General features: G+C 38.6%; 1 protein-coding gene across 1 annotated transcript in view; it reads right to left on the reverse strand.

Annotated features, from left to right (window-relative positions):
- The window catches only part of LOC124796280 (integrin alpha-PS5-like), a 566708-nt gene that overhangs the window by 111116 nt on the left and 432069 nt on the right, over positions 1–23523 (reverse strand). Inside the window, exons 16-18 of the mRNA XM_047260397.1 lie at positions 17021–17237; positions 10790–10968; positions 10603–10666 (exon numbers count right to left, since the gene is read on the reverse strand). Coding sequence (XP_047116353.1) covers positions 10603–10666; positions 10790–10968; positions 17021–17237 — 460 coding nt within the window. The remainder of the gene's footprint in view (positions 1–10602; positions 10667–10789; positions 10969–17020; positions 17238–23523) is intronic.

A 23523-nucleotide genomic window follows, 5' to 3' on the forward strand; every position in this document is an offset into this window, starting at 1 on the left:
TAAGGGGTGTGAAGAGTGTCAGATATCGCCAGATCACTGTAAAAGACATGGAAATTTGCTTACTCATGTGAGACATTATTATCAGCACCTGACAGACTTTGAAATGGGCTTGGCCTCTTTGTGTTCTTCCATTTGACCAACTAGTCAAATCATGCAGTATCCAGATTTATGGACCATTAAGATGTACAGTGCCACAATATTGAACTGCGTAGAAACCTGAGGAAAGGCATATCCATCTTCAAAGTTCAGGTCAACCACATCTAACCACTACTGGGAAGCTTGCCACATTGTGCACCAAGCACATCATAACTGCTTCACATCTGCAACTCCCATTTAAGAACAAGTAAACAAGTGAACAACATTCTGTGTCACTCTGCACCACTGGTCAGAACCCTGCAGCAGCCAGACTAGGGAATGATCAACCCACTTCTACTGGCTGTTGTTAACACAACACAGACAGCTACATTTGGAGTGGAGCGAGGACCAGAAAGCATGGACATTGATAAATGGTGTCACACTGTGTTGATTGATGAATTTTGGTTCTACACTACCTCATATGATCATCACTGGTGAGAATAGTGGCAACCTAGGGAGACGTTTCATTCTTCCATTGTGTTAGAGAGGCACAGTGAATCCCAGATCATGATGAGGGGAACCCTCAGATATGACTTCAAGCCATGGCTGGTGGTGACTGAGGGAACTAATGGCCCAACAATAGGTCATGGACATCCTAGATTAGATTAGATTAGTTTTTCATTCCATAGATCCGTGCTGAGGAGATCCTCGTGGATGTGGAACATGTCAATTTTTTTTTAAGCTGAAATAACAATACTAATAGTATGAATATATACAATACATCAGTTGTTTCTATTAAAGAATCCGTCAGTGGAGTAGAAGGAGTTGGCCACTAGTAAGTCTTTCAGGCTCCTTTTAAACTGATCTTTATTTGTAACTAAATTTTTTATGTTTACTGTCAAATTATTGAATATGAGTGTTCCTGAGTAGTGGACCCCTTTTTGAACTAAAGTAAGTGCTTTTAAGTCCTTGTGCAGATCATTTTTGTTCCTGGTATTGTATGTATGAACTGAGTTGTTTGTTGGAAAAAGAGATATATTATTTAGGACAAATTTCATTAATGAGTAAATATACTGAGAGGCAGTAGTTAGTATACCCAGTTCTTTGAAGAGGTTTCTACAGGACGTCCGTGAATTTACTCCACAAATAATACGTATTACACACTTTTGGACTCTGAAAACTTTTGTTTGACTTGAAGAGTTACCCCAAAATATTATACCATATGACATTATAGAATGAAAGTAGGCAAAGTATGCAAGCTTTTTCATTTTTATGTCGCCTATGTCTGCTAACACTCGAATTGCAAATACAGATTTGTTAAGGCGTTTCTGCAGTTCTGTGGTGTGCTCTTCCCAACTGAATTTATTATCAAGTTGTAATCCCAGGAATTTAAGACTGTCAACCTCGTCTATCTGCTCTTCTTCGTATTTTATGCATATGCTGGGTGGAAACCTCTTACAGGTTCTGAACTGCATATAGTGAGTCTTTTCGAAGTTTAATGTCAGTGAGTTGGCTTTAAACCATTTATTAATATCCATGAAAATATCATTAGCAGATCTTTCTAGAACTACACTTGACATACTATTTATTGCAATACTTGTGTCATCTGCAAACAAAACGAACTCTGCTTCTGACAGTGTAACTGATGAGAGATCATTAATGTACACAAGAAAAAGCAATGGCCCTAAGATGGATCCTTGCGGGACACCACATGTAATTTCTTCCCATTCTGATGATGACTGATGACTTAATTCACTAGTCCCTTGCACTGACACCCTTTGTTTCCTGTTAGTGAGGTATGACTTGAACCATTTTGCAGCACTGCCCGTGACACCATAGAATTCTAATTTACTTAAAAGGAAGTTGTGGTTCACACAATCAAATGCCTTTGACAAATCATGGAAAATACCTGCTGTTTGTAATTTGTTATTTAATGAATTAAGTACATTTTCACTGTAGGTGTAAATAGCCTTCTCGATATCAGAACCCTTCAGAAATCCAAACTGTGTTCTTGATAATATGTTATTTGTGGTCAGATGGTTGAGCAGCTGCCTGTACATTACTTTTTCTAAAATTTTTGAGAATGCTGGCAAAAGTGAAATCGGTCTGTAGTTTGATGGTATCTCTTTATTCCCTTTCTTGAATAGAGGCTTAACATCTGCATATTTTAGCCAGTCAGGAAATGTCCCAGTTATAATTGACTGGTTACACAAGTGACTTAGAATTGTACTAAACTCACAAGAACATGCCTTAATTAACTTTGTTGATATTTCATCGTACCCACTAGAATGCTTTGTTTTTAAAGATTTTATTATGGAAGTTATTTCTTTTGGTGAAGTGAGTGATATATTCATGTACTTGAAGCTATTTGTGAAGGCTAGTTTCAGATATTCAAGGGCATTATTTACTGATCCTGAAAGTCCCATTCTATCAGTAATGGATATAAAGTACTTGTTAAATAGATTTGCCACACTGTGCCCATCAGTTACTAATGTGTCATCTACCCTTAGTGCTATTTGCTCCTGTCCCTTTCTGGTTCTACCAGTCTGCTCTTTCACTATATCCCATATTGTTTTTATTTTGTTCCCTGACATTGCTATCCTCTTCTCTTAGTGCATTTGTTTAGACGTCTGAATCACTTTTTTTAATGTTTTACAGTATTCCTTGTATTTAGCTAAATCATCAGCATCGGAGCTATTCTTGGTCGACAGATACATTTTCCTTTTTGTCTTACAGGAAATCTTTATTCCTTGTGTAATCCATGGTTTTATTATAGACTTCTGTTTAATTTGAGTAACTTTTAGAGGAAAACAGTTTTCAAACATGGTACTGACATTGTTCATGAATGTGTTATATTTTTCATTCATGTCATGAGCACTATAAACACCTTTCCAGTTCATATCTTTGAGCAGTTTTCTAAAACACTCAATTTTTGGTTGACTGACAACTCTCCTGTACTCAGATTTAGCAGTCTTGATAATCTGCTTAGAATTTACATCTAAAACAAGGAGCTGCATGTCATGATCTGATAGTCCATTTATAACAGGTTTTATGATATGATTTTGTTCCTTTGATTTGTCTATAAAAATGTTATCAATGGCTGTCCTTGAGGAGTTAGTGATCCTAGTTGGAAAGTTTACAGTGTGAGTTAGAGTGAAAGACAACATTACTAACTGCAGTGAATGTTTACTGGAAGATTGTATTAGAAAATCTGTATTAAAGTCACCAGCAATCAAAATTTCTTTGTTTCTTCCTGTTAAATAACCCAAAAGAGCTTCTAGATGATCTAAGAATAGATTATAAGTTCCTGCAGGTGCTCGGTAAATAGTTATTATTATATAGGATCTGTTATGGAACTCTACTTCTGTTGCACATGCTTCTAGATGCTGCTCTAAACAGAATTTATTAATGTCAATGTTCTTGAATTTATGGCAGTTTTTGATAAATGTGGCAACTCCTCCTCCATCCATATCTACTCTGCAGAAATAGGAAGCTAGCTTAAATCCTGAAATGTCTAACACATCTATATCAGTGGTCACTTGATGCTCAGAGAGGCAGATTATGTCAATTTGGTTAGATGAATTCATTTCATCGATACAAATGAGTGGTTCATCAACTTTATTTCTAAGTCCCGGAATGTTCTGTTGTAATAAAGATAACTGATACTGCATACTAATGGGATTGTAACTGCTTTGGCGAAGATGAACTGGCAGTTGCTGATTACTTTCTGTTAAACACTGTTTAAATGGAGGCTGTATGATAAAATCTGACTCCAGTTCATCTGTTTTCTCAAACTGAGTGTGTCTGCCAATCTCTCTTAAGACTCGTTTTCTTTCCCCCTTCCCTATCCTAAAAAAGGCATCCCTCTGACACCTGTGACCACTGGTATTTTACCACTTGTGCCAGTGTCCCCTCTTAAGTTTTCTGCAATCAACCCAGACAGTTTTCCCTTCCCTTTCCAATTGAGGTGAAGGCCATGCCTAGTGTAGTCCCACCTATCGATAGCATCTACAGGAATCAAACCAATATGGGACCCTATATCCGTCCTAAGCAGCCACTCCAATTCCAAGTTCACCCTCCCTACGGAAGAGTTCAAATGAGGCCGATTATAGCGTCTTAACACAGACACAAATCTCACACTCGTATGCTTCGTTGCTGATGCTATCTTCACCAGGTCACTCTCTATGGAATCTAATCTAATCTAATCTAATCCTGTGTCAACCTGTGCCACTTTCCAACAGGACAATGCTCATCTACACGTGGTGTGTGTCTGTATGAACTGTCTGCTTGATAGATACACCCATTGCCAGCAAAATCCCCAGATCTGCCACTCATAGAAGGTGTGTGGCACCAGCTCAGATGTCGACTCTCTTCCAATGCTTATGACATCATTCCCGACAACATCAGTGCATTCATCCATGCCAGTGGGGAAGGAACATCATATGAGGAGGGTTGGCTGTAATAGGGCTGACACTGATAGAACTGATACCAATGAGGAAAGAGTAGACATCTGATGGTGTCAAGGATAAGGGCTGAAATGAAGTGATGATACTGCCACTGTGGAACTCTGTGAACATGGAACTGAATGCTGTATGGTACAACAACATTGCAAACAACCTGAATGAAGGTGGTGCAGCTAGCCACACACAAAAATTATGGAGGATCTGTCTAAATACTGCTCATTAACATGCTCACTCAAATACTGGATGGGAGACTGTTGGGCAGGAGCCCACAACAAAGTCCACACATGCGTCAACTAGAGGTGATGGTCACTACAACCAAAATGCATATCCAATTATTCCCCCTATAACTCATAGTCTATGTCCTCCAAGTGAGTGTCCACAACAGAATGGAAAGCACAAAGAAACAATTACCACACTTGCACTTGCAAGTGAATTGCACTGTGCTGTGGATTGAATATGCTGTAGACTATGACCTCCAACCCCAAGTGTTGATGGTACAAGGCTAAGTCCTCACTCTGGCCATCAAACACCCAAAATTTCACTGCTGAAATCAGAGAAGCATGCTGAGACATGCTTTTGCAGACAAAAACTGCATGAGCTGCTTTATGCCCTGCAGCAATTTCTGTTGATCCTGTGACTAAACGATGTGAGACAAAGACAACTCTGCTGAAGGTACACATATGGTATCATAAAAGGACATTCAAACCATAGTTGGAAATACACTGCCAGTTCTGTGACTTGAACTGCCGCAGAAATATGAAAAAGGCACTAAACATCCACTGAAAACAAGACAGACCAACAGCAACAATGAAAAGAATTCCATTTGCAACCATGTGTGAGGGAAGACAGCAAATGTGACTCACAGATACTGTTGGAAGCTTCACAGAATGCAACTAGCACTGCTGAGTACAGGGTGTGACAACCCCAAAAACAGGAAAATGCTGCCCCTTTGGAACAAACTGACACACAAATGAAACTCTATTTACTTGAAAACTTCTCAATCAGTGAGAAAAACAGTACATTACTCCGGCAAACAAACCAACATACAGCAAGAACCCTAAACCACACATTAAAATACTCTCACTTCAAATGTCCTCTATGGCAGACAAGGAATGAAAAAAAAACTACAACATACTTTAACACACATGGACACAGACTGACACCCACTTTTCTATCCTGCACTCTGCATTAAAAGATGACCCTCAAGTTGCAATACAAAACACTTTACTAGCTGTGGTAATGACAATGACATTTGTCCTAAAAACAACAACTGAAACATTGTTTTTGATCACTTGAAATAACAAACACCACATCTGCAGGATGCTTCATCCCATATGGCTGTAGGGAAGCATCCACGAAGCACCATGTCGCATGGAGTGGTCTACGTGTGCTGGTGATCAGAAGCAGAGTGGAGCATCCTGGCTCATCTTGGCAAGTTCCATTTGATGGACTATGAAGACTGGTGCCTCCTATCTTGGATCTGTAAGAGCAACTGAATTGCACTTTACTGGAACTGGAACCTGAACTGCAACTGGCCTGCTGAAGGCTGTACCTGGCATTATGTATCCAGCTCACAGAAGTAAATTTACATCCACATGATGAGCAGGTGCTGTTTGTTCTTTGATAGCAGCACTGCTGATTTCATGGTGCACATGCTGCTTGAAAGCATAGCTGGTGCCCCCTAGTGGGGCCTGTAACAAACGGTGTATAAATGCACTGTTTGTATATAGCATGGTGCCATGACCTGTGATGCCTGTCTTCACAATCACCGAAGGAGAGAAACTTGAGGGGCAATGGATAGGCAACCCCCTGACGAAATAGACACTGGACTGGCAGTGTAAATATGCAGTCTATGGCTAATATATAACACAAATGATGAAAGGTGCTGTTTGTTCTTTGATAGCAGCACTGCTGATTTCATGGTGCACATGCTGCTTGGAAGCATAGCTGGTGCCCCCTAGTGGGGCCTGTAACAAACGGTGTATAAATGCACTGTTTGTATATAGCATGGTGCCATGACCTGTGATGCCTGTCTTCACAATCACCGAAGGAGAGAAACTTGAGGGGCAATGGATAGGCAACCCCCTGATGAAATAGACACTGGACTGGCAGTGTAAATATGCAGTCTTTGGCTAATATATAACACAAATGATGAAAGGAAGAAAGTTTATTGCTTACTACATTTTCACTGTTTGTGCAATAACACTACTGAATCAATCATGACAATTTATTTTATAACTTCTTTACTGATAACTTTATTTGTAACACATTTTTCATACAGTATCCATATATACCATTGAATGTGCCTGCAAAATTATATCACTGTACGAGACATAGTTCAAGAGATATGTCATAAACACTGAGAATCATCAAAACATTACCCAAGGTATACTCATCCAGTGTTTGATAATTAGAGATTTAGTGACTGCCAGCAAATTTTAAACATAATGTCAAATCTTTTCTAAATTATTTCTCCTTATATGCTTAATGCTACATATTTAACATGTTACCTTATTTGTAAAGTAATCTGAAGTTTGAAGCTGTTCTATGCATGGGAGTTTGATTCTTTAAAAAATTAGCGATGTACTGGTTCAATCATTATGTGTCAAAAATACAGCCTGAAAAGGAACCTTGAGAGACATGAAAGATAGCAAGACAACATTAATTGTGACTAGCAACTGCTAGACACTGAGTCTTTACACTGCATTAACCAAAAATGATTACCATACAGTTATGTCCCATGCCTTCATACATATCTTAAAATGAATGTACAAAACTTTTCAGGAAGTATACTACACTCGTGTCTATAATTAAAGCAACAAACTGCTATTTCCTTGTGTTGTATCTAATTCATGGTATAATCATACCAAATATCAACAGACGTCCATAAAACTGTGTTCTGGATGGACAATAGCATTCCAGTCAATGGACAACCATGATGTCAGGACACCTATCAAACAGGGTAGTGTTTGCTGAGTAGTTCCACATCCACAATTGCTGTGTATACAGTCATGGATGGTGCATTATGGCAAGCAGAAGATGCCTACCAGACTCTCTATGGTGGAAGGCATTAGAAGAATGGGAGCAGGACAATCACAAACTGATGTGACCTGAAGGCTTCATGTGAATCATTCTGTTGTTTCTCAGATGTGGCAACAATTTATAAGAGACTGAAGCAGTATCCTTAAGACCAAGGCAGGGTCAACCACATGTGACATTAAACTGAGAGGATCATTATTTGGCCATAAGGGCAAGACAGTACCACCTTAGTACTGCAAGGCAACTGAGATCTGGCCTAGCAGCATCCACTATACATGTTGTATTGAGACAAACAGTGCAGAGAAGCCTACAGCACAGTAGCCTTTACTGTCAGAGACCTTCTCAATGAGTACTTTTGATGGACCTTCACAGAAGGGAACATCTAGAGTGAAGTCATCAACATGCCACCTGGACAATTGAACAATCAGTCAATGTTTTTTCACACATGAGTCCTGATTTGGTGTGCAGAGTAATTTTTGATGCATTCACATCTGGAGGCAATGTAGAACATGACTTCATAATCCAAACATTGTGGACAAAGATCAATATAGATAAGGATCCATAATTCCGTGTGCTGGGATTACATTGATCACTCAAACACCTCTTCATGAAACTGCATGGGTAAATCGGTGAAGTTCAACTGCTGCCACATATCGCAATGAGATCTTGGGACATCATGTACAGTTGTTGCAAGTTGGTGTGGGCCCAGACTTGATATAGCAATAAATGATTGAAACTGAGCTTAAGAAATTGAAGATATTTGGAAAGACCTTTGCAAAATGTTGTTTATTTACTTTACATAATGTTCATTAGCTGGTAGCTCATTTTTGGTTGATAAATACTTTATCAATTAAATGACATTAAGACTGGAAAAAATGTATATACGTGTAAATGTGGATGGGTGTTCCACATCTCCTAAACCACTGTATTCATTCCAACCAAACTTGGTACACCTACTGCATACTGTCTGAAAAAAGATCACTATGGGGGTAAGAACCACCTAGTTCCTATAGGAGTGGTGGTAGGGATGAAAAAGTTTGGTAATGCCTGACATTTAGGCTGTCTTCACAACTGTCGTGTTGTGCAGTTAACATTGGAATGCCTTGCAGGGGATGTAAGTGAGCAGAGAGAAGGATGCAGGTGTGGATAATGAGAGGGGAAGAATGTGATGGACAGAGAAAATTGAAGGTATAGGTGAACAGAGATAGTAGATACGATTAGATGGACAGAGAGATCGGGAAGAGGAGATGAACAGAGAGAGGGGAAGAAGAGATGGACAAGAAGAGGGGGAGGAGGAGATAGACAGAAATAGGAAGTGGAGCAGATGGTCAGAGAAAGAGGGAGGAGAAGATGGACAGAGAGAGAGCAGGAGGAAATTGAAAGAGAGATTGTTACAGAGAAGGGCAGGAGGGGATGGGCAGAGACAGGGGAAAGGATTGAGAAGTGTTGGAGGCAAGTGGAAGAGCGAATGGGGTTCTGGGCAGGTGGAAAAGGAAGAGGAGGCATGGGGACATGGAGAGAGATAAGTGGGAGGTGGAGATGAAAGAGGCAGGCAGAGAAGGAGTTGGATAGAGAGAGAGGAGGAGTGGATAGAGAGAAGGGGAGGAGGAGGTGGACAAAGGGAGAGGGAAGGAGAAGATGGGCAGCAAGAGAAGGAATGAGTAGGTGCAATGAGAGAGGGGGGAGTAGGAGACTGAAAGAGATATGTGGAAAGAAGGAGATAAATGAGACAAGGAGGAAATGGGCAGAGAGAGGAGGAGGAGCAAATGTGTGCAGTATATTCGCCATACTTAAATGTGGACAAAGTCATGGGTAATAAGCTAAATAGTAAATAAAATGTCTTGGTCATTCCACAGTGTCATTTCAGGCTACAATACATGTTAGTGGAAAATATGGGCATACAATGGGAAACTTCTAATCACCTTTCACATATTAGAGCACAATAACTTCATCGATATGGAAGGATGTTGACTTACTTACTCAGAAAGGCAAATAGGAACACACAAAGAATGTAAGACTGGTAGGGGTATCATCATGGCCCTGATGTCAACCAAAAGGGTGTATGTGACATGTGTGCACTGATTGTAATGTGTGCAGTGAGGGAAATGTATGCTTTAACTCATCATGAGGTATGAACAAATAGTGTAACATACATATTACACCATGTGCCAGAGGATTACATGGTAGCTGTTCAGTACTGCATGTTCCTCTGGGCCTCATTCCCCTTGTGTAATTACTTTTTTATGTAGAGAAGCAACAGTCCCTACACAACACCTTGTGGGGATCCATATATTCTGGTTTCTGATTCTAATCTTAGTTTTATTTTGTTGCTGAATTAATCAATATGACAGTGTTTTCTGTGGGAAAAAGAAGCCCCTAACAATGCAAGAAAGATTTCAAAAATGCCAAAACGTTTTAGTGTCCCCAGCAGAATTGTATTGTCACAGAATGAACAATTTTTACATAGCTACAAAATATGCCCACAGCTTAATCTGCCATCTGTAGCTAATATATGGCTTCTGCATGTTGTACAATCAATGAAAGCACACTAATGTAAAGCATGGAAAACACACAAACACACGCATCCACTTGAATCAAATTAAGATATCATACATTTTTTATAACATTAGTCAGTTTGGTAAATTAATATATGCATTCTCTACTTTTGACAACTTTATTTAGCATTAGATTCACCAAAACTAAAAGAAAATTAGATAAAACTATATATTTCTAGAGTTTAACATTGCAAGTTTTGGATAGAAAGTAAGGGGTTGCTGACACACTCATTAGTCCTTATCACACAATTACCCTTTAATCAGAGAAATAAAAGAAAAGTAGAAAGAAAACACCAAAAAAAGATAGGTAATGTGTAAACAGACTTATAACAAAATTTAGAAAAAATAACTTACTTTAGAATATAACAGATTTAATTTAAGGAAACTAGTTTTAATAATTAAATTTAACAATATGTTTGTGTTTATGTTAATATTATGTATGCATAGGCTTAATAATTTACAAGATTTACCTTATATAAATGTCGCACATGTTGATCTGAATCTTTCAGCAAAAGATAATCTGGTTTTGATAAGCTGAAATGTAGAGCAAAATAAATTGTAATTCTCCAAAGTTGGCAAGCTAATTATATATAAGATTTGTATGCAATTATTCTCATAGAATAATGACAACTTTGGTTCTCACCAAGAAACGCTTACCCTGAGATCTTTATATTTGCTTCTCTTTCCAATTGTACCACAGTTGAGCACTGTGTTGTATTGTTTATGTCATTACTTGTTGTATTTACAATGACTGAAAATGTCAGCAGTGTAGCATTTTCATTTATGAAGGCATATTTCGTTACACTCATTACATCAAATTCCACAGTAAGATTTTTCTGTAGCAACAAACAATAGCAAGTTACACTTAAAGAAATGTGAGCAATAATATCATTATTTTACAGTAATTGTACCTAACACCACTTTAAAAAGTAACTTAGTTATTCAAAGGACCACCATACATTCAGTACTTATTGCTCAATAATGAGTATTGTGTATTAATCCTGTCCATTTGAAACTAGTATCAAAGGTATGGTGTCTGTATAAGGGTAGTATTATGCAATATAAATCAGTTCCTGCAGAGATCAGAAGAAATTCAATTCACTCTGAACAAATTTCTACAAAGAACTAAAGGAAATTAAAGGACAAAAGATCAGGAAATGTTGTGAAAGATATATATATGAATGCAACATGTGGTACTTTGAATAACTGAAGCTTCTGATTGATCAGAAAAAGCCAGATACCACACAGTCAACATAACCAGAGGAAACTGATAACCATAGTTGCATAGCAATAAGCAGAAATGTTTATTTTACTAGTAATACTTCTTGGAACTGTCAAATAAGACCAGATGATCTGTCCGGTGAGCACATGCGTATATGTTTCTGCAACAGTTGCCACAGTATGCACATAATTACACATAACCTTCCAATCAGAATACTTGTTTTATTTTATTTGCAACAATGGTTATAGTAGAGAAATACACAGAAAACAGCACATGTAGAAAATAAATTATGCAGTTCTCCTTTTGTATTTGCAATAAGTTGTTGTTTAGGTTGTGATTTAGGAATCTGTGTTGCAACAAAAAAGCTCTTGATGCACTAAAATACTTACAGAAAAATATCAGGCATGTTTCACCCATTCTGCATAATTCTTGCAGAGCATATCTTGTTTTAAGAAACACGACTTTAGCCTACATGCTAACTTGAAGCCTGAACTTACAGATGTTAGTCCCAAAGGCATTGCACTACTTGTTGTGTTTGTTGTGTACACTTCTAATAGTGAGTCAAAGCTACAAATTAACACTATTTCTTTTCTGTAACCACCAAACATCACAGAGGCTCACTTACAGTGTCACTAGGAGAAAAGCCAAATAGTAATGAGTTTGTCCTAGAGATGGTAGTGAGTATGTTACTAAAAGGAGAAATTTTTGCTCTTTGTATAACAACTGTATTCAGTTGGAAAATAAATCCCTATACATACCATTTACAAAGAGCACATAACTTATTCTATCTGAGAATGCTGCAGAGGCAAGCAAAATATTTTGATTCACTTCTACTTTCTCTCCATACTGTAACTGGGCTTGAATCACAGCCCAACACGTAATAGTTGGTGCAAAATTTAAATATCGCCACAGAGTTTCATAAAGCAAAATACTCAGATCATCTGTTTGTTATTTGAATTCACTAAAAATTAAGACACAGTTAATTAGAATAATTAATCTCAAAACCACTATTCTTATGAGATCACCAACCAACTATACATCCAACAGAATGTCCACTATCATACTGCGACGAGAAGCAGGGATGACCAATGACTGGCAGAGCACAGCTGAGTGCAACATGTTGAAGTTCACTGGTTGCTTTACAACACATACCACCTGCCTTATCCTTTCCAGTAACACCTCCATACATGGGAATTGTTTTCTTGGACTCAGCCTTTGTCAGCCCTATCCCTACATCAAATTCCACCTTGTCCCAATCCTTCCCACTTCACCTTATCAACGTACACTAACAGTTCCCCCTTGGCACTCTCCCTCTTCCTCTGATCTGTCACCCTCTCCAGTGAGTTCTCTACTTCATGGTGTGCCACTAGCAATTCCCTATACTTACACCATGGAGAGCTCATCAGTGCCACATTCTTATTCTTTCCCTTGCTGCCTCTCACTCCCAGCCATCAGCCACCATTTTCTCCAAGCCTCCCTCTCCCAGCCTCCATTTCCTCTTATTGTTACTCTTCACTCCCAGACGACTTGCAGTACTCACACAACGTGATTAGTTGAAACATTGTAGCAGTGTGTGTGTTTTATATTAGTTTATTGTGATAAAGTATCTTGTCCTAAAGCTCCACAACAGTTTCAGTCTTGTTTCTGTCCCTTTAAACTGATTAGTGCCTCAGCTATACTGTGAATGATTACTTTTACTTCTGCAATTATTTATATGCTAACCAGGATTTTTCGTTGACATATTTATTACCCCGTCAATCATTTATTGCTTCTGTTATGAGGTAAAGTGTTGTGTTTTGTTAATTCCTCTGTTCATATGCCACTTTGCTTTTTCTTGCACTGTACAAGGCATATCTAGTTGCTCAGTTTTCTAAAACATGATGTAGAAACCAGTACCTGTCACAACTCAAACATACTCCCCATCAGTGACACTGATTACCATTTTTCCCATTAATATCCCTACATAGATGCTATTTCCATTGTTAAGCACTTCATCAGTAAACAATTACTAATACAAAATCCATATTTTGTACATAAAATTTTCATTCTCCTAAATATTCCCTTTGTCATTGAGGAGATGATACACAGAGAGACCAGGAAAATATTCACAAGCACTAGAACTGTTCTGTTTTGTGGCTATGTTTGTAAAAGTTATTTGTATTAAGTCATCCCAAAAAGACAGCAGTATATGGTATTACTCAAATAAGTGTTTATGGATTTCCAGCATGCTGGGATACTGAATAGTCAACAACATATCATATTATTTCAATAGGACAAACAGCCAAAGTTCCAAAATAGCTCTTTTTATTACTTGATGATCACTATTTTCCAGGTGTTATTCATAACATCCATCCAATCAGAATAAATATTACTCCATATAGCAATCAATCATAACAATCCTTATGCAAAGGAGTAAAATGCAAGTGATCATGAAAGCAGATCCAACCCAGTATTCCTTGGTTTACTTCCATCCTTCCTATTTAAATTTCCCTCAGTATAGTTATGAAAATAATTGCCACATATTTCACACATATATTTTTCCTTCTCTCTTCCAATCCTACCATGTAATTACACTTAGCAAGTAGTTTCTGTCAACATGAATGTCACTACAGTTATAATAACTCATACATTCCAGCTTAACTATTCTCCACAATACTGATACATCTCATATAGTTTTGTGATGTCTAAATTTGATGTATCTCATTGCAAACAACAAAACAGTGTATTTGATTTGCAAAATGTGATTTGTGTGAGACTTTGAAATCAAGAATGTGATTCCCTTAATTTATTATACACTGATGACCCCAAACATTATGACCTCTGACCAACTCAAGGTTGTATGCTGCCTGGTGGTGCTGAGGGCACATGATGCAGTAAGAGGAGTATATGAGGGGAGCAGTGACACTTGGGGAATCATTCTAGTGACAATAAGTGGCATAAATGGAGAATCCATTGACTTAAGTGACTTTAACAAAAGTACAAACAGTGAAGCTGGTCACCTATTCACATGCTACTGTTGTGAGCATCCATGGAAAGTGACTGAAGAATGCTGAAACCATGAGTAGGAGACAAGAAGCTGGACATCAATACCTCATCACAGAACATTTGGACCACAGGCTTGTCCACTCTCCAAAGCAGATGTAGCAGATCTGATGACAGAGGACACTACTGGCACAGGTACAAATGTGATGGAACATGCCGTTCAGCACACAGTGTTGAACAAGGAGTTCCATAGTAGAGGACACCTAATTGTTTCCACGTTAACCCAACAACATTGTCAATTATGATTACATTGGGCATGGAATCATCAAGAATTGACTGTGGATCAATGGAATTGTGTTGGCTGGTTGGATTAATACCATTGACCAGGTCAATGGTCATGCCACCACACAAGTGAATGGCTGCTCGAAACAAGCAGCACACCATAGATGCAGGCAAATGGGAGCAGTATTATGTTATGGGGGACATTCATCTAGGCTTCTGTGGAACTAGCGGTAGTATCCAAAGCACCATGACACCTGTGGACTATGTAAATATTATTAGGGACCATCTGTAAACTCCTTATGCTTGATGTCTTCCCCAACAGTGATGGCATCTCGCAGCAGGATAGCTATCCATGTCATAAGGCCAGAATCCTGCCATAGTGGTTTGAGGAGTATGCTAGTTAACTCATATTGAAACACTCAACTCGGATGCTATTGGGCACCAGCTCTGCACTCACAAACCAACTGCCCATAAATTACAGAATGTGCATGACATGTGCAAAGGCATCCAGTGCCACAAATCTCTGGAAACTTACAAAGTACTTATTGAATCCATGGCATGCAGAATCACTGTTGAATTGCATTCCAGAGGTGGATCAATATGCTTTTAAGCAGGTAGTCATAATATTTTGGTTCACCAGTGTATGAATTAAAGTGCTTTCCTCCTCAGATTCTTTACAGTTTCCGAGTGAGGTGGCACAGTGGCTATCACACTGAACTCGCATTCAGGAGGACGATGGTTCAATCCTGTTTCCGGCCATCCTGATTCAGGTTTTCCACGATTTTTGTAAATCACTACAGGATAGTTCCTTTGAAAGGGCATGGCCGACTTCCCTCCCCGTCCGTCCCTAATCTGATGACTTCGCTGTGTGCTCTCCTCCCCCAAATAATCCAGTACTTTCCAGTTCCCATAAAATCTGTTTCTTCAACTTAATATATATTTGTTTCATTTTAGGGGGATCTTATGAAATCATAAACATTTTTGGCTGTCAGATAACTCATGCTCATCTGTCAACCTCTACACTTCTCTTAGCGAGCTAGTAGCATTTTGCTGTCAGTTATAGCAATGGAAGATGGACCTACCATTTGTTGCTTTGCTTGCAGAACAGGTAGGTTTTGGGATGGAGAGAAATTACAGTAATACATTTATACAATGCAGGCTTTTATGTCTGGTATTTGTGCTTTTTGTGATATTTGTTTTGTGATAATTAGACTGTCATTTGAGGCATAATCTCTGCTTACTATTTACTGTTTCAGTGCTGGAGACATCATCATGGGCCATAAAAACTCAGAAAAGTGTTACAATCTCAAACCAGCTCAGTAGTCTGAAGTGCTACTACATATTCAGGCAATAGCTGGTTTATGATTTCATCAGTCTGCTGCCTAAGATCACTGCGTCATACTGACCTATATTGTAGAGCTTTATTCAGTACTAAGGTCTATCACTTGTCTAGTTTCAATCCTTCTTCTTTTTGATCAAATTGATTTTATGTTTCTGATTTTATGTGGTCTCTCCATATATCCTAACATAGTAGTGATATGATCGATGCAAGTATCTTCTGGCCAACAGGAATAAATTGGCAATTCCTGAAAATGCATAGAAAACAGGGAATCACCAAAGTTGTTTCTCTTATACCATGATTTTATCAAGCCCAAATCATTACTATACTCAGATGTACAGTGGAGCCATAGAAATTCAGAAACACAAAAACATCTTCAACAGAAAATAAGAGGAACTGAAATTAAACAAGTAGTGGGCATTAGTACTAAACAAAGCACCATAAAACAGTTCAACAAGACAGTGTACTGATGACATAACAAACAGCCTGTTGCCTTGATACATATAGAGTGTTCAGCTTGTTGAACTTGGATATTGTAATAGCTTTCCAAGTTGTTATGGCCTCTGATGATATATCTGTTATTTGGAACACAAAATCTTAGGCCATGAAATGGCCTTGTATGACATCCAAATGTCCATAAAAGAAATATCACCAGAAAAGGAATGTGGTGTTATACCAGAAGATTTATTTGTGCATTCTTGTTACATGAAACAAAACTTCAACTTTTAAGTAACGTGGCAACTAAGGTGAAACACTAAATTACAACAAGGCAAAGATCTTGTCCTGAAGAAAGGATTCTACTTTGCAGTCACCAGTATAATCACTTATGTAATAATGTACCATGAGACACATTTCCTACAACAACTTATATTTGAAACTTCTGAAAGAGTGGAGCAGTATCCTAATATGTCCATACTATGCCACCATTTCTTTCACACTGAGATTGTAAAGCCAGAGTAAAAGATATGGAACCAATGACTTTGTCTGAGTCCAACTAAAATAAAAATATTAATAGTGGTTTCAGTTGTTTCTTAATAACCACATAATACAAAAAAATACTTACTGCCACTATGGTATCATTATATACATTTCCAATATCACACACAATTTCTAGATCTATTGTTTGTTTACATAGTTTTGGTATTTTTGCTGGTTCAATTAATGCTTCACTTTCAACTGTCAAAGTAACTGAATAAGCTGGCTCACAACCATTGTGAAGCATCACTTCCAATGATATTAGACCTTCTGAACCAACAATATAAACATTGTTTCCACCAAATCTGAAACAGATACAATTACAATGCCACAAACATATCCCTTTTGTTAATTTCTTGCCTCCTCTGAGTATACATTTTCTTTTAATGTTTAAATAGGTAGACTCTGGAAACCAGCAGGACACTGAGTATAAATTAATCAATGACAAACAATCTTTAAGAATGAATTTAAAATCATGAGCATTAGTTTAAAACATGCATTCATCCATTCACTAATCATTCTTCAAGGATTTTATCATGAATTTTCAGGGGTATGTAACTAGTCCAAATATACATTAGCGAGGAGACACAATTGTTAGAAACTGTATTCATTATTAACTGCTATTTGTAATTATTTCCTCCTCTCTACGTAATTCTGTAGCTCTCAATTCATTCGAGCAATCAATCATTCATGATAGGAAACACAGTCATAGCTCAGTCACTAAAAATGATTCAGAAATTTTACTTGTTAGAATGAAATCAGGCGATGATTCTTCTTCTCTGCAGGCTCGTACTTTGTGGCAGTCTGCTAATCTGTACAAATAAAATGCCTCATAATTTTGGGAGCGTTGTATAATCAGTCGGGAAACCTCAGATCAAGCGGATATTTGGCTTTGATGAAGTTTAACCTTCCGAAGAAGTAATGGAGCTCTTGGATTATTAAATGCAGGTTCGTATCCAGTCTTTCGGAAGTTCCCTACTGATTAACAACCACGCAATATATCGATGAATATCATTAATTCTTAATTGTCAAATACACACCTTTCGTATAAAGGAGCAATATATATATAATAGAGGGAAACATTCCACGTGGGAAAAATATATCTAAAAACAAAGATGAAGTGACTTACCGAATGAAAGCGCTGGCAGGTCGATAGACACACAAACAAACACAAACATACACACAAAATTCTAGCTTTCGCAACAAACGGTAGCTTCATCAGGAAAGAGGAAAGGAGAGGGAAAGACGAAAGGAAGTGGGTTTTAAGGGAGAGGGTAAGGAGTCATTTCAATCCCGGGAGCGGAAAGACTTACCTTAGGGGGAAAAATGGACGGGTATACACTCGCACACACACACATATCCATCCACACATATACAGACACAAGCAGACATATTTAAAGACAAAGAGTTTGGGCAGAAATGTCAGTTGAGGCGGAAGTGCAGAGGCAAAGATGATGTTGAATGACAGGTGAGGTATGAGTGGCGGCAACTTGAAATTAGTGGAGATTGAGGCCTGGTGGGTAACAGGAAGAGAGGATATATTGAAGAGCAAGGTCCCATCTCCGGAGTTAAGATAAGTTGGTGTTGGTGGGAAGTATCCAGGTAACCCAGACGGTGTAACACTGTGCCAAGATGTGCTGGCCGTGCACCAAGGCATGTTTAGCCACAGGTTGATCCTCATTACCAACAAACACTGTCTGCCTGTGTCCATTCATGCGAATGGACAGTTTGTTGCTGGTCATTCTCAAATAGAATGCATCACAGTGTAGGCAGGTCAGTTGGTAAATCACGTGGGTGCTTTCACGTGTGGCTCTGCCTTTGATCATGTACACCTTCCGGGTTACAGGACTGGAGTAGGTGGTGCTGGGAGGGTGCATGGGACAGGTTTAACACTGGGGGTGGTTACAAGGATAGGAGCCAGAGGGTAGGGAAGGTGGTTTGGGGATTTCATAGGGATGAACTAACAGGTTACGAAGGTTAGGTGGACAGCGGAAAGACACTCTTGGTGGAGTGGGGAGGATTTCATGAAGGATGGATCTCATTTCAGGGCAGGATTTGAGGAAGTCGTATCCCTGCTGGAGAGCCACATTCAGAGTCTGGTCCAGTCCCGGAAAGTATCCTGTCACAAGTGGGGCACTTTTGTGGTTCTTCTGTGGGGGATTCTAGGTTTGAGGGATGAGGAAGTGGCTCTGGTTATTTGCTTCTGTACCAGGTCAGGAGGGTAGTTGCGGGATGCGAAAGCTGTTGTCAGGTTGTTGGTGTAATGGTTCAGGGATTCCGGACTGGAGCAGATTCGTTTGCCACGAAGACCTAGGCTGTAGGGAAGGGACCGTTTGATATGGAGTGGGTGGCAGCTGTCATAATGGAGGTACTGTTGCTTGTTGGTACTGTTGCCTGTCCAATGGCCAGCTTCACACGTCCATCCACATCAAACTCACCAATAATTGGAATGAATTGGAGGTGTTGACCAAAAGTAACAATGCCATATCTCCCCAATATCCTTTCCTCCAGGAGTGCTAGTTCCACAAGTTGCACAGGAGAACTTCTAAGAATTGTGGAATGCAGGAGATGAGTTACTGGCAGAAGTAACTCTCTGAGGGTGGATCATGAGCCAAGCTTGGGTATCTCTGTGATAAAGCACTTGCCTGCAAAAGGCAAACATCCCACATTCAAGACCTAGTCTATCACAAAGTTTTAATATGCCAGGAATACTCAAACCAGCACACACTCTGCTGCAGAGTGAAAATTTTATATGGTAACTAAGACTTTCCATAACAGCACAGTAAATGATGACAGACTCTAATTTTATTTATTTATCAGTTTCTGGAGACAATGCTAGCCAAAACTACTTGGCTATTGAATATGTCAGGACATAGTTTACAAGAAGGTGATTAGAAAATTTATATATAAAAAAGAAACAATGTGAGAGATGTGCAACAAGCAAACCTTTCAACTTGGATTTGAATATTTGGGGTTTTCATTTAGTTTTTCAGTTGAGCTGGAAGCATACTGAAAAAGAAACTTGAAGAATAGTATGCATGTCTCTGTATATTGCCAAACAAAGTGTTATCCAATTGCTTATCGTTTTTCCATCTAGTGTCCACTGAATTAATTTTATAGTCTGTTCTGAATTCGCCAATACTGTCAAATATATGCACCAGATGACAGAGGTATATGACACCTGAATGATGACCTACACATATAAGTGAAATGACACCACAGATCAGTCTGGCCATCCTTTTCTGGCATAAGATTATTCTTGGTAAGTACATAAGAGTTACTCCAAAATGTAGCACTAATTGAGACAACAGAGTGCCCTAAATCAAAACAAACAAGTCTCCACATTTCAGTGTCTCTAGTCGAAGAGAACAGCATTCAGTTTCTGGACAAGACCTTGAATGCAAGGAAACTTTTCATCATCCACTAGCCATTACTTCACTAACCTTGACCACCATGTGACAGTAAAATTTTACTTTTACAAGAGGCACAGGTCAAAAACAGTATGCATTGCATTTTGGTGCACATAAATATTAATCTGTTCTCTGCAAGCCACATGCTAGTTTTACCAACTAATACCTTATTAGCAACAGTACTTATATTATATTCCAAGTCTTCCATAATAACACTTGTGTCATCTGCAAAGAGAAATACTTTTGAGTTATATAGTTATATGCCCTGTTTTGTGCCAGATCATGAATATACATCAAGAAAAGCAACAGCTCAAAAACAGAACCATGTGCCCCCCCCCCCGCCACCCCCCACCCCTCCCCCCCACAAACACACACACATATATCTTACCCCAGTCAGATTCAAACCTCTTCCCTATTTGCTGGCACTGGAGAACAACCTTCTGCTTAATGTTTCAATTATACAAAAATATTGCATGGTCTGCATAATCAAATGCTTTTATTAAATAAAAATAAAATCCTGCTGCCTTCAGTCCACCGTTTGGCCCTGCTAGTGTCTCATACACAAAAGAGTCAACTGCATTATTTGCAGATACTGCTTTGCTGAAGTCAAACTGCAAGTCACAAAAAATTATGTTTACTGAGATGTGTCACCATTTTACTATTCATCACTTTCTCAGAAACTTAAGAATCAGCTGTTAGCAAAATCACTGACCAGTAACTGTAGATATTATCTCTTGTTCTCTTTTCATAAAGCAGTTTCATTAATGATCATTTTAATCTACTAGCAAACTAAATACATCTACAAAATATGTGACTGAGTACAACATTAACTGCTGCAAGAGACAACTGTTGAGAGGGAGGAAGTAGAGATAGTTCTGTGTCAGCAGGCACATTCCCAGTTCACTACTTGCCTGTTTCCTTTGGAAGGATGGTGGTGAGTGTTGTCACCAGTATGGACAATGAAAGAAGATCCAGAATTTAGTTATTTATTTCCATGAGTTATGATGTGTCTTGACTCTTTGTTGACATCAGCTGTTGATGCCTTTCAGTCCATTGCTCATTGCTCATGGCCACCAGCTGCTGTGGCAGTTTGCTGCCCATGATGGCACTGGTGCTGGCTCAATTGGGAGGTGCTCTACCCCATCCCACTGTCCAGCATATCTGTTGATACATGATGATGGTTGCTGTGTTGCCCTGTAGTATGACAATCTTGGCCTGCCATTCAGGTAGGCCCTGGTTGGTCTGTCAGAGAGCCAGGAATACTGACGTCCTGACCAGGGGCGATATGAAAGACTCCCGTGTCCCACCATCTGTGACAGCGGCAGGCTGTGATGGTGAGCTCTGCAACTGGTGATTAGGGTGAAGTATCCTTCTATCCCAGAAACAACTATCATTTCTCAGCAACTTGCAACAAATCTACAACGGACTTGTGCCTGTTGTCACTTTACTGTTGTCAGGGAATGTATGTTATGTGTGCTGTTGATCCATGTTTGACTGACTGACTGCCTTACAAGCTAAAACTCTGAGGTATTTATGGAGCAAAGTAGTGGCTAATGTTAACCTAACATCACTTGCCATGGCTGCGTTGGTTGCCACAGAGAAGGTATCAACTGTTCTCACTCTCTAACATGCCTGCTTATTGACTTTGTTATAATATAGGACTGGTGTGTAAAAGCTCTTGGTATGTGTCATTGCATCTTCAGGAGATTTTTAATTTTTCTCTCAACATTTTTTGTTCTGACATACGTACTATGGTTCACAGGGTCCTCATCATCTCAGACCATGAAAGTTTGGTGGTTGAGTTAGTCCAGCTTGAAGTGTCCTTTTCTCAGAATGGTCATTGTGAAAGACAGGCCAGGCATGTGTTGTGTTATCAACCAATTCCTTTTAGTTTTGGCATGTCATATATCCTAATGGCTGGAAGTGTGTGCCAGAATCCCCATGTTGTCATATTCCTTAGCAGAACTGACACCAGTACAATGGGATGCTGATAATGTCAGCATTAAGCACACATAAGCTCCAAAACCACACACACACACCACATGCAAACCCAAATAATACTCTATGGATCCTAAAAGGGCCTTAATTTTATATTATGTTCAGAAAATGCATTTCACATTATAGTTCATTACAGTATGACCAATCCTGTTGGAAGTGATTTAGGGAAAAGTAAAATTACCTGAATAACTAGATTCAAGGACTGTGGAGTCCGGTTAGCTACATAGTAAGTAGCACTATCATTGTAAACCCACATGACCAGCAGTAACGTACTGTAAGCAGGATTAAGTGTTTAAAGATGTAGGTAGCTATTTTCTTTGAAAATTACTAATGTAATTAAGAAATATTAAGCTACCAATAAGATAAAGCTTCTAAGATTTGCTTAACTTTTGTTCATGCATGCTTTAACTTGCTCCACATCACTGAAGGTTTTCCTCCTTGGATGAATGAAAGTACAATAAAGATGTGTATTTCAGTCATTCATTCATACATTCATTGTGTTTCTTAGAAACCAGCAAGAACTACATTAACAAGGGATAAGCAAATTATAGAAACCTGACCTTTATGCTGCATTAACAATAAACTATGATTAAACAGCTTAACAACATTATACCAGCTAAAGGAACCCCACATTTGTGGCTGTCATTGACTGTGTGGATCACCTGATAATAAGGAATTGGTTACAAAGGTTAATAGAACCTTTAACAATATTGTGTAACATCTCATTGCAGTCATAAACTCTTCCAAAAGTGCTAAACAAAAAAATCATATACACTAGCCAAAAGCATATGCAGTCAAAAACAAGGAAAGGGAGATCATGTATGAAATTACGGGCTGATTACTTTGATCTCCAGTTTGTCAAAGGTCTTAGATTGTGTTATACATTATTTGTTAATAGCATTAATCATAAAGAATGATGTACCATCACTATATTATTACTCCAGAAGCAACAAAGTAACAGAAGCTATATATATGATTGTATTTACAATGTTCTAAAACTTATGAAAGATGAAAAGAATGTAATAGGAATATTCCTAGCTTCACAGTAGTGTTTGACATGGTTGATCCCACTGTTCTCCTATAACATAAGGGAATTATCAAATGAATGGATTTGGACATTTCTAAAGCAGTCATAGATGGAATGTAAGCATAAGATTTACATATAGTTTCACTAGGTTAGTCT

The sequence above is a fragment of the Schistocerca piceifrons genome, chromosome 4 (assembly GCF_021461385.2).
Source record: "Schistocerca piceifrons isolate TAMUIC-IGC-003096 chromosome 4, iqSchPice1.1, whole genome shotgun sequence".
Classification (NCBI taxonomy): domain Eukaryota; kingdom Metazoa; phylum Arthropoda; class Insecta; order Orthoptera; family Acrididae; genus Schistocerca; species Schistocerca piceifrons.